Here is a 15,069-nt window from a genome sequence, read left to right on the forward strand (position 1 = left end):
ATGTGTTGTAGTGATTTACTTCCCATGTCTAACTCTGATCATATATCAATGAGCAACTTTCAATACCAATGTTGGAATAAATGAAAGAAAGAGAAAGAAGAAATATATATACACACCTCCCCCACACCCCCCAAACCCCAATCAAACAAGTGATGCAAAAGGCTCCCCCATGCTAACCTGGAACCATAGCTGTCTACATTAGCTTTGCCAAAACTGTTACTGGTGGGATTTTATGTAACATCAGTGAGAAATACTGGTTTTACAGAAGTGTAACATTTTCTTTTACTTGTATTACATGCCTTAGTTCTTCTCTCACTGGATGTTTGCTCCTTTATGCTTTTGTATGTGCTTTGTGTGAAATATCTTTTAAATGATGCCATTTACTATATACTGATGTACACAGTGGTAAGTTTTGGATGCTCTTGAATGGCTGGGGAAACAGTAACTGTGTAGTTCTGAAAATGTTTGCTGTTCTTCAACAACAAATAACTTTTAAGGTATTTTACATCTGAAATAAAAACGAAGGCTACTCTTAATGTTTTGAGATATACAAATTATCATAATGATGGTACCTCTGGCAGTGTTCTAGGGTTATTTTTGTTTTGCTGAAGTTTTTTTTTTTTCATAAAATTGGATTATAAGATTGAACAAGTGGGATGATGTATGGAATCTTGGTTTTGATAGATTTCCAGAAGAAGCAGCCAGACGATGACTCTACTCCCAGCACAAGCAGCAGCCAGTCAGATTTGTTCTCTGGAGAAACGAACAGTGACAACAGCAATACCTCTCTAACCACGCAGGCCGCTAACTCCAACCAGCAACTTTTGACAGAACTGAATGTAACTTCACCGAGCAAAGAGGAATGTAAGTGCATGAGTCCTAAGCAGCAAAGGAGGCATAAACATTTTGCTTTGTTCTCAGGCTGATGTTTCACTGACTCCCTTTTGGAAGTAAATGCCCTGTCTTTTTGAGTGAAAGGAAATGTTGGAAGTTATTAAAAAAATAGACATTGATAGCTTTAACCAAAGAACAAATTCAGAGGGGTTGCAGGAGTTTCTAACTAACTTTACAGCTCTTTGAATTGCAGTATACAATTTAGTTGTGATTTTGAGGCACTCTCTCATTTTGAGAAAATTCTTCTCACATGACTGGTAAATTAATATATGTATTCTAGGATAAACACCAATATCTTGGGAAATTTGACTTTAAAACCTTTTGGTTTGTAATTATTGCAATTGCACATAGCACTGACTGTAATGAACATTTGTCTAGACTTAGGTTACTTGCTTAAAACTTAAGTTTTGTGTGGTAATCCATCTGTCTTTCCTGACCCTTCTTTCTTCTTTATTGAACTGTCCGTCAAAAATTCTCCATGAAGGTAAGCTAAGATGTTAAAGATTAGCAAACACAGTGAGATAAAGTGTTGTTTTTTAAATTATTCTAAACCTCTATGCAAGTTCATTCTGTATCTAATACATTGAGTTGTATTCTGCAATTTAAATGTCAAATTTGTAGTTTTGTTTTCCTCCCAACTGTAGGTTTATTTTAGAAGGTGCACTATGGAGAGAATCCCTCTTGAGCTGAGTTTAATTTACATTGTGGCTGTTAAATAGATGTCCACATTGCAAGAAAAACTTGCTTATTTTTTAGTAGGAAATCTGCAAGAGCTACTTCCGTTCTTCAACATTGAGGCAACTGCTGGAAATAATGCTGACAAAGTACTAGGACTAAAAAAAATCTTTGATATACTACACTTGTTTTCAGCTGTGATAACTACTTGCATAGGATGGTTTTGCTGAGTTGCTGAAGTATTTATTCTGTATACAGGTATGTAAACGTTGCATATATATTCTTTTTATTTATGCAGATTGTCTGAGGATGAAACACAAAGTGTCATTTTAGGATTGTGGTAGTTTGAGACCAAAATAAAATTCTTAAATTTAGTTATTTTTTACTATCTGTATGTGAGAATTATGTCAGAAATACGGCAGGGTTCAAATGTCAATCTTCTGATACCAGTTCTTGTAATAAGAGTAAATTTGACATGTAACTCTTGTCTTTCCTTCGCGTACACAGTTGCTGCTGACCACCCATCAGCTCTTCCTTCTGTCCAGCACTTCTTCAGGGGAAATCTGTTATCTGCTATAAAAACAAGGCCTTAAAACAACCTTCCTAGAGAATTCAGCAAAATATTATGCTTCATCAATGCATTTGGGCCTTCTCAGGGCAGGGGCCTTCGGCACCTCTGCTGGCTTATTAGCCAGGATCTACTGTTTGGTATTACAGGGTGCTTCTCCAGTGCTTACTAGGTCAGGTTTTCTGAAAATTTGTTCAGTTAGGAATTAAATTATGTTACAACAAAATGTTTCTATTGTGGCTGAGAAGGACTTGGGGGTAAGTGGGAAGGCAATTACAGGGTTGGGAAGGAAATTAAATAGTGTCCTTCATCCTGAATTGCTGTAAGCTTGTGAACATACACTGAAGATGATGGATATTAGGCAGCACAGCCTGCGGAGCATTTGAAAATATTACCTATTAAAAAAATTCTTTATGACTTCCTGCTGGGGTGATTTGAAGTGAAATACAGTGGAGACATTTATTTACAGCTCTGTCTTCTCTTGTATCCCCACTACCTCTTTAATGAAGCTTAATATCATTTATCAGAAATAATTATACACAGATGAAGCTTTTCTGATGGATAATGGCCTCAGTGTGGAAGATTATTTCCTTTAATGAAGAATGCCCAAACTTTAAATGTCTTGATTTTAATTTGAGGCTGTCTTTTTCTATGCAATATTTATTTATTTTGCAGCAAGTTATATAAAGCATGCACTGCTCTCATTACAGCTGTGTTCTTCAGAGACTGATATTTTGCAGTGCCATGTGGTGATGTACAGCTGTGTGCCATTCTGAGTAGGATTGTGGTGATCCACCAGAAATCAATGTATGGGATCATTATGGTAATCCCTATCAAAATGTGGAAAGATTGGAGTACTCAGGAAGGATTCTCATGGTACATTCCACTCCCTTCTCTTCTCTTTCAAGCTTTTTAAGAGTCTCACATCAAGGCATTTGCCATGGTACTTGAGACCTTAGAGTAAACAGATTGGACAGAATTGCAGCAAGTCATTTAGGCAGTTAACAAATTCCATTCATGTTATGACAACTGAAGAGAGCCATAGAAATCTCATGTAGTAAAATTCATATTCTGTGTCAGAGAAAGCGGAGGGGTGGTTTGTGCTTGGCTTTGAGTAGCCATTCCCTTTCAACACAGAACGAATGATACAGGAGAAGAGCTCCTTGGACTGGATTTTACAGGAGTTCACTTTTGACAATATGCAAGTATTTCTGCCTCTTTAGTTACTGTTTTAATGTTCTGAGAGAGTTGCATTTGCATTCCTGAGTGTCGTATATATGCAACCAGGTTGCAGTGACTTTCCATCTCCTACCATCCTTGTTTCTGAACAGTCACTCCAGTGGCTACTTTCTGATTAATATCTCTTCCCTTAGTAGTTGAAAAATAGTTCTCAGTGTTAAAGTTGCAATCAACAAAAATGTGTTAAAGACTTGTGCTTGGAGACAGTGATGCAAGCTTCAGGACTTTTTTTCCTCCTTCACATGTGTTTTCTTTTTATGAAGTATTTCTTACCACCAATTTTAAAAAAAAAAATGCTGTTGAAATTTAGGGGGACAAACTTTCTAAGAATTTTCCCTCTCCCCCACATACGCTTCTTGAGTTGCCTTTTTCTGTCCATCCGTTGCAGTAAGTTTTCTGGAATAAATTTTTGCAGACAAGTAATATATATTGATATTGGTATAGCTTTAGTAAATCTAGATTCACATGGATTTTAATGATCTGTTTCTTAACATATGGTTAAATTGGTCTAACTTCTATTCTTCTGCTTTATGTGGAGATAAGCTTCTCTGTTTAATTTCTTGTATAGTTTTCATCTATTCTTGTTTTTCCCTTCCATCTCATCTCTTTATTTACAAGGTCCTAATAGTAGTTATTTTGGTGTCAGTCACCATATGAACAGGTTTCCTTTTCTTATTGGGTGGACGGGATTTTTGTTTATTTTTAACAGACAAGAAAAAAGGGATTTGACAATGACCCTCGCTTCTCTCTTTCCCTACATCCAGCCACCAGCAGTCTTAAAAAGATTAGCTTATTAAGGAAGGTTCTATGCATTACGGTAAAGAAAAGGTTACACTGCACATGGAATAATTTTGCTTAGTTTCAGGCCTTCATTGCTTTCTCTGGGGTTGTCACATTATTTTTCTGTCACTGTATGAGTAGACCTGAAGCTCATGCTGTGCAGGTTTAAAACTAACTGGTGGTATGTGACAGGAGAAATGTCAATGTGAGCAACTCTGACTCTGGCAGCTGGATCAGATTTGATATTTCAGTAGTTCTTGGCTTCAGTTGACATGATTTTATTTTAATTATGTGCTTAACTCTTCCTGGCCTCCTTGAATTAATAAGAGCCACAATTGAAAAATGACAAAAGGAATATGTGATGTTTCTAGAACAGTTAAATGCTCTACATTTCTGCATTGAAGACTTTATAAGAAGATATACAAAGATCTGAGATACTGCTTTAAATATCAAAAAATACAGTGGAAATTTCAGCCCAGAAAGGAGTTGATGATCACTGACCACACCTTACCTCTGTGTGTGCTGAATTTAAGATGCCTAAATATGAATTTTCAGGACTGAATAACTGTAAATTGTGGGTAGTTAATGTATACGCTTAAGAATCTGAACTGTTGCATGTCAAGTTAAGTGTTTAAAGCATTATTAGTTTATCTCAAATACTTAGGTTTGTAAGACAAGTTTGAAGAATGCTTTAAAACATTATTTTACTAAGCACTTGCATGTGCTGCAAGCACTGGAATAAATACCCTTGCTTATGAAGTTATTGTGGTGAAGTTACTTTATGTACATAAAGTGTACTACATCTGAGACAGAGATGCACCAGGCTTCTGTAAAAGATCTCTGGCAGAAAGGTGAGAGATTATTTTTTCTACTGCACCTATTGGATGTTTATACTCTGAATTTCATGGCTTGTTGAAGCATGACTGTATAAAAATCCACATAGGCTATAGTACTAGAAAAGTAATGATATTTTCTCTGTCTTTGGAGTAAAAAAAAATAATCTTATGTCAGGTTATTTTGACATAACCTTACAAAAAATGGGTAAACAAGTGCATCCTTTTTGTTGTTGTTGTTGAATGGCCTTCTCTGACACTATGCAAAAGGTTTCTACCAGTTTATAATGACTTCACAGTTTTTGCATTTTGTCTGGGTTTGTCAGCAGTCAGAGATGACAGCTTTCCTATGTATGGTCTGAAAATACTTCATATTTTGAATTATTCTTGTGATATCCTTAATTGACTTTTGTGCCTTTTAAGTAAGGATAGTGATTTTTTAAATGGTATTTGCTGTTCCTCTTACATGCTATCTATTTGTATACTTTTTAAAATGCCCTGGCTTTTGAGAATTCAGTCATTCATTGCAGTAGAAGTCAGTTTTGTACATTTTTTTGTCTAATTCCTGCTATGGGAAACTTTGTATTTTGCTTCATCTCTGACTGAAAGTTACATGCATACCCACTTCTATAAACAGACCAAGCTAGCTGTCTATTTTTTTTCTTGGTTGTCACAGATGTTTGTAAAAAATAATTTGCTTTGTTGCTAACCTGATTTATTCTGATACCAATTTGTATGTTTTTCTCTGATTCAAAAGAATGCATTTACTGTTAAAATTATGCTGAGCTACAAAACTAGCCTACCTGACCCACATGATTTAATATTGCAATTAAACTTGTACCAAGGCATGACTGAGAAAACTGCAGCTAGGTGAGGGTGATGATGAATAATTATAATTTTCCTTATCAGCTCACAAGGTTGTCATGTGTTCTTTCTTCTGTACTCAATTTTGTGTCTCGTATCAGAGCAAGAGGGGCACACCTCTAATACAGAATATGTACCTGGCTGTTTTTTGATGTTACAGTCATCTTCAAATTTCTGTCACAGAATATGAACTACCTATTTTCTTAGACTTGTATTGAGTTAGATAATAGTAAAAGGTGTTTATATCTTAAGGGATTTTTTTTAGCTTTGTTTTCATTAGATGCCATACACAAATAGTCTTTTGGCACTGTTTTTAATGTTAAAAGGAAGAGTAATTCAATTTTTCATTTGGATTATCATAAAACTTTGATTTTCTTGAATATTCATTGCAAATTACATGTTTTTCTTTAGTATCAATGCAAGCACTTTTTCTCTGGGAATTTGCAAGAATGCTTTCAAATATAAACCCATATTGAGTTGTGGGCTATTTGAGTGTCTTTTTGAGAAATGCCGCTAGTATTAGGTTCCAGTACAGAACATATAGGCAGTGAGAAATTTGAAAAAAGTGGTGTCTAGTAGAAGTGTCACTTTCATTGTCTTTTCGAGGTGTAAGGATCTTTTAGTAAGTTTCAATCTAATCCCTACAGTCCCACTTCCATTTAAAGAACTTTTCTGATTCTTCTACCATCTTAAGCAAAGATCTGGCACATAGATTTATGAAATGAACACTTCTTTTCATGTCTGTGGCATTATAACTTTTGAAACATAATGAATACCAGTGGAATAGCACAACTGTTAATTGTTCCCTCTGATTTATAATCACTTCACACTGCAGAGTAGACAGCATATACTGGGGTCCCATTTATTAAAGTGAAAGGACCCCATGGAACATGAAACGGAAATACAGTCACATAAGAAAAATGTGGATTAGAACTGTAGCTATCAAGGTTACGTAAAAATTATTTGTAAAAATATAATTTAACTGCTGGTTTCAAAAGTACATTTATAGATTTCAGCATACACCTATAAAGTAAGAAAGTATCACGTCTATTTTAGGAATGAGGAAACAGAGGAAAAGCAGGTAATGGAGTGAGACAATAGCAGGGAAAAAAGTGGAATCTTTATAGTTTTTTAATTTACCAGATGTTCAGCAGTAGCAAAGCAGTCCAGGTTTCACTTCCTTCTCCAAAAGCTTGATGTAGATAAAAATCCACAAAAGTAAATAATGCAGATTTATAAAACTAGATTTTAAAAAGTATGCATTTGTACGTGATATAATCCTTTTACCTGTTTAGTAATGACTTCACTTAAATTATCATGCAGTTTACCCATTCTGCAGCAAATAAGCAGTTCTTACGTGCTGTAAAGTTCTTTTGCTTTTTTTCCTTGAAGATAGTGTATTCTGTCTGTGCAGACTGAACTTAGAGATTTATGTTCCCGTTTATTTATGTATTGGTGGCTGTAGTCAGTGACTGTTTTCCAACTCAATTGTGTAGATTAATTTGAATATGTCTCTACCAATTCAGGGAATGCACAATTAGATTACTGGTTTGGACAGGTTTCCAAAGGTAGGTTCTTTCCTTGATTGCAAATAGCCATGAAATTCTCCCTGTGAAGGCTACCACACTTCACTCCAAGGAAATTCAGCTCTTCCTTCTTACCCTCTTCCGGGCCATTGCGTGCAGGGAGTTGGTGTGCTTTTTCTGAGAAGAAACCATCTCAGTACCAAAAGCTCAAAGTAGTGTTCAGGCATGCTTATGTCACTGTGATAAAGTGTTACTGAGCTTCAGGCTCCTTCACTTACTTTTCATGTTTGCTTATTATCTGGCTTGCAGTTTTTGTGTTCTCTCTAATTGTTTCAGTTGCAGTGTATTATTGTAATCTTAGGCTTTGTACTCTTGTGCAAGCTTGATTTTGATCCATTCTGCATCTCTTCCTCTGCTTGATAAGTGCTTCAAGTGTGTTCAGATACACCTCACACACGTACTCTGGGTTCAAACTCATCAGTTCCTTGGACAGCAAGAGCAGGGTTGCTCTAGTATTCCACTTTTTCCTACACGGGAAGTTCTGAGTGGAGTCCCTTGACTTTATGAAGACTTCAGAAAGGGGAAACAAGAAATTCCCCTGACTCAAGAGTATGTCCTGCAGGACAGGTGGTACTTGGCAGTTCTCCCCATCTTTCAAGAAAGGAGGTGAACAATGCAGAAAGGCATTCTAAAGGTCAATTTAAACATATACAAATTATAATAGTCTGTAATAGTAAATGATAACAATATTAACATGCATATAGAGTTATAAGTAATACATAAAATTTTACTACTTTAGAGAGAGAAACTGGTTTTGAAGCTTATTTGTCAAGTTGATATATTTAGAGAACAGTTAACAGCAAGTTACAGAAAGCTGGGGATATCAGAAGTCAGAAACATTAACAAGACCTTTTGTTTTAACATATGATGTTTGAGTTAAAAGGTCTTGTTTTGTCCTTTATTAATTCTGTGTTTGAATTTGCAAACTCGATGATTCTCACAATTCTACTAATTTATTCAGTATCTTTTTAGGATTTTTACATTTTTAATCATCTTCTCTTGGGATTACATTATTGCTGGGTAGTGGCTGCTTTTGTTTGGAAGAGGAGTTGCAAAGGCCAGAAACCATGCATGGAAAAAAAATTGCAAGAGAAGCTATTGTTTAATCTGTTAATTGGATATAGAGTAGAAAGATACCTTTATTTTTCCATTTTAATCTCTTGTTTGTGCTGAGAAAAAATAGTAGTCTACAGCCCTGTGGATTATGTTAGAAGCTAGACATGTGTGGCCTTTCACTCTGAAGTGGTTTATGTACCACAGTTAAATTCCCTTGAAACACTTACGGTTTTGGGAATGAAGGTGCAGATATATCCTGAATTATGGTAAGTTATAAGCCTACCTTTGTGTATAGCCAAGAAGGACTGGTGTTCTACTGTTATCTGACTTCCCTTTTCCATCATGAAGAATTTTTATCAAAGCTATGGGAAATACTGTCCTTTTTCAAATAGTACAAAGATGCCTATATTAGCTGTTATGTATACCAAAGGATTCAACATAGTGACTTCCACATAGAATTGCACAGTCAAGCCCATACTACACAGTATTGAATTATGCATGACATTTTTAATGGTGGAACAAAAAGAGTAGCAGAAGGAACTGCTGCGAAGGACATGCTGCCTTCACTGGTTATTAGGCACTGGTGTTCGTGCGTGCAAATCCCAAGATATTCTTTGTTGAAACTCTGCTGTTTTATACAAATCTAAGCTATATGGAACTAATATCTAATGAGGGAAGATTAAATAAAAGAAAACTCCTGACACAAGGAAGTCCAGAATACATACCAATTTACTGTACTTTAGAGAGTGAAAAATAAAAATCTTGTATTTAGTTGGATGCTGAAAGTATTGACTAGTGTAAATATTTACTGTACAATCATTGTGAGGTTTGGTCTTGTTTGATAGTCCACAGTGATGATCCCTGTCAGTGTCTATTCAGTGAAAACTGGGAGAATGTAACTAAAATTACTTAAAGAAGAGCTGATGCATTTTAAGAGGCAGCTGTGATCTAAAGTCAGTTCATTGAAATTCCATACCCTGTTGTATATATTTTGATATATTCCATATCCTGTTGGTTTCAATATTGAATTTTTGCCAACAAATACAATTATATATGCTTGGTCGTTGAAAGTTGAGACTGACCTAATAGACCTGCTGTGTAATTTTTTGAATATCCAAAAGGTGTCAACAGAAAGCTTGGTAAGGCTTGTTGCTGTATTGATTTTCTTCCCAAATGCACCAAACACTGGACTAAGCATTTTTGGAGCCTTTTATAGTAGTAGATGAAGGTGGCATTTTCTTTTTTTTTTTATACTCTAGTCTAGAAAAAGATATGTCCTAAAAAAATTACTTGAGCTTTCTTGTTAATTTCTTGTTGCTTGAGGGTTGCCTGGTTTTCTGGTTGTTGCCTGGGGCAGGGACCAACATGGTGATACCAGGATGCTTGATTCATCCACCTGGGATGCTTTCCTGTCAGCCAGGGAAGGTGTTAACCCCCTGCCTCCCAGTCCTCCTCAATGCAAAAACAAGCCTGGCTCTTCTCACATGCAGATTTGACTATGCAGAGAGGCCCCCACCGCTCCCTTCCACTTACCTGTGGAGTTGAGCCATGTCTCACCAGCTCCCTCCTTACCAGCCTTCAAAATCCAGCCATCTCTCGCAACACCATCTGTAACTTCTGCCAGCTGCTGATGCTGTTGCTTATTGCATGCTGCCGTTTCTTGGGTTGTGTTGGGTAGTTTCCTGTGTCCTGTTCGCTTCACTTCACCTCAGGCCAGGCCCTAATGAGTGTTTGCCTGCAGGCCAAACACTGACCACTGACCTTTGTAACCACCCCTTTAAAGGTTACCTGTTGCATGGTTATCAGTGTATGGTGCTGGAGGGACTTTCTGGAAGAACAGAAAACTCAAGGCATTTATGAGTCCTTCCCTGGAAAACTGAAAGTGTAAAACTTCAGAGATCTTTGCTGCCAAGTGCATTTCATTGAAATCAAATATTCCAAAATAATTTCCTCACATCTTTCCCTCCCAATTGCAGAAGTTTATTTTCTTTTTTTGTAGCGTTATAATGCTGTGAGTTTTACAGGGTAGACAAAGTTTCCCAGGTCCTGATAGTTACTGAAAAATAGAAATGGAAGGAAAACTTCAAGGGGGAGCATCTCAGAGAGAAGAAAAAATAAATAGTTTACTACCAGGCCAGGCTTAAAAATATTAGAAAAGAGAAAAGCATTGCCATAGCCACAGTATTGCTTTCCAGATATGCAAACACTGATTAAAAAAAGCAAAAAGTATTTTTCAGGGTGTGAAGGCTTATGTTAAAGGTTACCCTGTCATACTACGCTCTGCTGTATTGCCAACACAGTACTACTGTATCACCATCAGTCCAGTGCAAACTTGATTTATTACTATTTTGATAGCCAAACTCTACTAGATCTAACTTAATTTCAGGTTCTCTAGCATCATGCAATTTATAATATCCAATTACCAAAGCTATGATTTGTTATTACCACTGGTAAAGCTACTGTCAATTTGTCTTGGCTTCACTATATGGGGTTTATTGTTATTTATTTATTTTTACTTCAAGTCACTGAGTACACTCGATTGGTTGCTATTTTAACAAGATCTCTGGAGAACTCTTCAGCAATGATGCATGTTAAGAAGAAAGCCAGAAAGCAATTTACTACAAAGCAGATACCAGATGAGTGGGCAATAGTCTAGAGTTCAACAACAAAAAAACTTTAACCATGAAAAGAGTTTGTTAGCATATGCTAGTGTCACACTTTGAAAACATAAGGAGAACAAGATAAGAAGCAAAGTCATTGCCTCACTGGAGTCAGTGACAAGGTTTCTGCTGATATCATGGAAGTGATCACTTTGTCCCTTGCGTTATTTGTGGGTGCGTTAGGTACATTTCTAGTTTTGTTATGACATAAACGGTGCTTTTGTCAACACTGGAAAAATTGTAGTTAGAGTCTGTATTTTTCTAAAACTCTCTTTTGAAAAATTTATCAAGTATAACATAACTTTGTGTCCCAACTTCTCATCGAATTTTTCAGCGCAAGATATACTCGGATTTGATTGGGAAAGATATACCAAGCATAGTAGACCGCTTCCATATGTGCTTTCCAAAGAAAAGTTCTCAGCATTTTATATTCCTAAGTATAATCTTGATGTGGTCATAATTGTTAAATATAGGTGATATTTTGAGACATATGATCTTCTCTGTTTCCAGGTGGGCCATGCACAGGTACAGCTCATGCCTCGTTAACCACACCAACCAAAAGATCTTGCGACTCAGGTATGTGTTTTGTGGGGGTCAAGGAATTCGATTTTTGCATGATATGTACCTTTAATAGTCAAGGGTAGTAACTATATCTGATGAATGCCAAATGAAAATAAATACTGTTGCTTTGCTGTCAGAAATGTCTTTATATAAAAGGATTTGTATGGCAGATAGCTCATCTCAGAGTCCTGTTAAATATAATTCCATAAATATACTGTTTTCAGTTAATATTTATGAACATATGATGGGAGTAATCAGTTTGATTTAAGTCTAGTGCTTGTGATAGTGTTCTGGAAATTCCCCCTTTAACTGTGAAGTATTGAGTAGAAAACTGTTTTGAATATAGTGACTTTATTTTCCATGATTGAAAGACAGCTGACGTTTGCATTGAGACTAAATTTCACCTGCTTTGAGTCCTTTCGATGACTGTATTTCTACATGGAGGATATAGATGGATAATCTCTCAGATCTAGTGTTCGTAGGGACATGTCAGGTCATTGCCAGGCTGAAGTTGCTGCTTCTGCAGCAGATCTGTGAACTGTGTGAGCACTCATCCAGGCAGGCAGCCAAGTTACATTGGCTCAGATCTTTTTGACTTTGGTTTTGCATGGATTAAGGAGAACTCATATGATCCTTTCAACCAGCATCACTGTGGGAAGCCATAAACTCTTGTGCAGTGGCAGGCATCTGGGTAGTGATAATCTTCTAGCAGTCTGGATTTCAAAATAATTTTTGCCTGCATTTGCATTTATGTACTAGTTGAGCTGTATTGAATGTGCAGAAGGGAAGGGTTTTCCTGTTTGATTAAGGGCTCTTATTCTTTCAGAAGTTCAAGGTGATTTCCTCTGAAATAATTAATTCAAAAAGTTTTAAGTTACTGTATGTTCAGCTGAACAGTAGGTATTCCATATATGCATGTTGTTAGCTTGCAGCCAATGTGTGATGATGCAAGTTGGCTTGGTCTGCGGTGAAGGAAGGTTAAAAAGAATAGTACCTTGTACTTGGTGCAGGTGCAGACCTCTCCAGTAGTGCATGTTAATCTGTGACAATGCTGTGAGTATTGTTTGTCTAAGTTTGGCACTGGAAGATACTGGATCCAAATTCTCCAGAATAGGAAGACTCTGGATTTTCTTTTCTACATAGCCACAGAGGTGTACCTAAACAAGATGGAATGTTTGCCGCTGTATCCCTTGCAAACTAATCTGCTTTGCTCACACTATTACTAAATCATATTTTTTTAATACATTAGCTGGTTTAAGTATGGTTTTCATTGCAGGATAATTTAAAAGCTTTCTATGGTGGTATAGATACTGAAAACTGAAGGTACTATATGAATACTTAAAAAAATGTGCTTGTGATTAGCAAAAAGTTTGCTATTTGGAATGTCAAATGGCAATGGTAAAAGCTTGTTAGAATAAAGCAGATGAAGCTACTGAACATGTTGAAAAATATCCATTAAAAGGTTGGCTAATTTGCTAGTTCTCTTGGTTTTGGTTTATGCTAATGTTTTGTCCCTACATGCTTGTGTGTTAATCATTAATCTTAATTTGATGCCACAAGTTTCATCTTCAGTCAACTAAACCCAATGATTTTATATTACCTCAGTTTTCCCCAATGTTTTTTAACATTTGCTCAGTGAGCTGCATGTTTTGTTTGTAGTCCCTGACACTAATAAACCTGTTACCAGGAGTTACAGTTTTCTTTTCCACCACTTGAATTTTCAGCAGACTTTCATTTTTAAATGTGTTTTCAAAGTCTGCATTTGGGAATCCAGATAGATATGAGAATTGACAAGAAAACAATGGCTACAAATTATTACCCAGAAATGGTGTGACATCTTCAGGCGTAAGCAGCAGACTATGTAGGTGCATATTTCACATGGCATTCACTTAAGCTTAGTGTCCCTTCCTAGGAAGCTATTAAAGTGATACAAGCAATATTTGTCAATAATAGACATTGAGTATAAGCCTCTTTTCTGTAAGTATTCTACATTCCTTCTGCTTGGAAGAGCTTTGAAGGAAGATGTTTTGGTGGAATTCATCTGTGTAATTTTTTTCCCCCTGTAAGCATAGTTTTTCCCTACAGTCTGCCATATATCAGCATTTGAGACAGAAAATTAGAAATTTGACCTACTTATCTTGTATGCAGGTTCCCATCAGGAGGATATTAAGGAAGACATAAACCTTTCATATTTTATTAGCATTAATGTAACCATTGAAGAAAGATCAAAACAATAAATCTGCCAAGACACAGGAAGAGTTCTCTTTAAAAAAAAAAAAAAAAAAAAAAAGAGTTTTTTCCTCATGCGCTTGTCAACTTGTATGCTGGAGGAGCTGTTCAGATAAAAAATTGTATTATGACACCAAATGGTGGGTATTTTCCTCCTCTTGTTTGCTAGAACCATCGCAGTGGTAAAAACAGTATTTCTGTTCCAAAGTATGCCCATAGTACAAGGATTATAATGAAAAGAACAAATAAAGCTTGGCAATCGTTACTTTGGATGATGCCTCAAAGGTTTTTGAAAGCCAGCAGTCTGAAGATTTTGTAGGAAAAAAGATGGAACTCTGTGGCCTAGTGTATAGCTTCTTATGTATTTTGGTTTGTTTCGTAATGGTTAGGTAATGTTACGATTGATGGCTTATTCTAGTCGGTAGGGCATCCAGATCTCATTTATATTGGGTGCCTGTGTTGTGGAAGTGCAGCACTAAGTGGCATATTACTCTTTTTTTTTTTTTTTTTTTTTTTTTTTTTTTTTTTTTTTTTTTTAATGATGATATAATACACAATTCTAAACAGCCAGATTTTAAAACATTTTCATGCAGCTTAAAGAAACCTGGAAAAAATTGGTGGAACTGTGTGAGTGCGCTCAGTTAATTTTTAATTGTGTGGTAGAGAAGGTAGTAGAAACAGGCAGATAAAATGCAGTAATGATACAATCAATTCATACATTATATCCATAAAGTCGGTGAGTTTTTAAGTACTTTATTTCTCAGTAGCAGTTCATGAGAAACATGCATCTTTAATATTTTGTATAGTTCATGTGCTCACATTTTATGAGGTTATATCTGTTCTAGATGGGTGTGGTAGTATTTATATTGTACTAGATTGCAGTATCTCTCTCATTGCTCTACACTTTTGCTAGTTTAAATTTTAAGTCTAGAAGATGCAAATAATTTTTCCCCTGCTTGAGCAAAGCAGTTAAGCAGGTGTATGGTCCTTTCTGAAGTTTTGGATTTATTGATGTCCTTTTACTAATATATGTGCTTGATCATAGCAGTGCCAGAAACCTAAATGCTTTGAGAGTGAATGTGTACAATCAAGAGGACAGCCTTTTGGGAGTTATGAAAAGGGCA

At 36.0% G+C, this 15,069-nt stretch overlaps 1 protein-coding gene across 3 annotated transcripts in view; it reads left to right on the forward strand.

Annotated features, from left to right (window-relative positions):
• Positions 1-15,069, forward strand: part of ZFAND3 (zinc finger AN1-type containing 3) — a 112,305-nt gene that overhangs the window by 58,127 nt on the left and 39,109 nt on the right. For all 3 annotated transcript variants that reach the window (XM_026844900.1, XM_026844899.1, XM_026844901.1), the window contains 2 exons: positions 685-864; positions 11,666-11,731. In XM_026844900.1, the coding sequence (XP_026700701.1) occupies positions 685-864; positions 11,666-11,731 (246 nt within the window). The remainder of the gene's footprint in view (positions 1-684; positions 865-11,665; positions 11,732-15,069) is intronic.

The sequence above is a fragment of the Athene cunicularia genome, assembly GCF_003259725.1.
Source record: "Athene cunicularia isolate RWA chromosome 3 unlocalized genomic scaffold, athCun1 chr3_part1, whole genome shotgun sequence".
Classification (NCBI taxonomy): domain Eukaryota; kingdom Metazoa; phylum Chordata; class Aves; order Strigiformes; family Strigidae; genus Athene; species Athene cunicularia.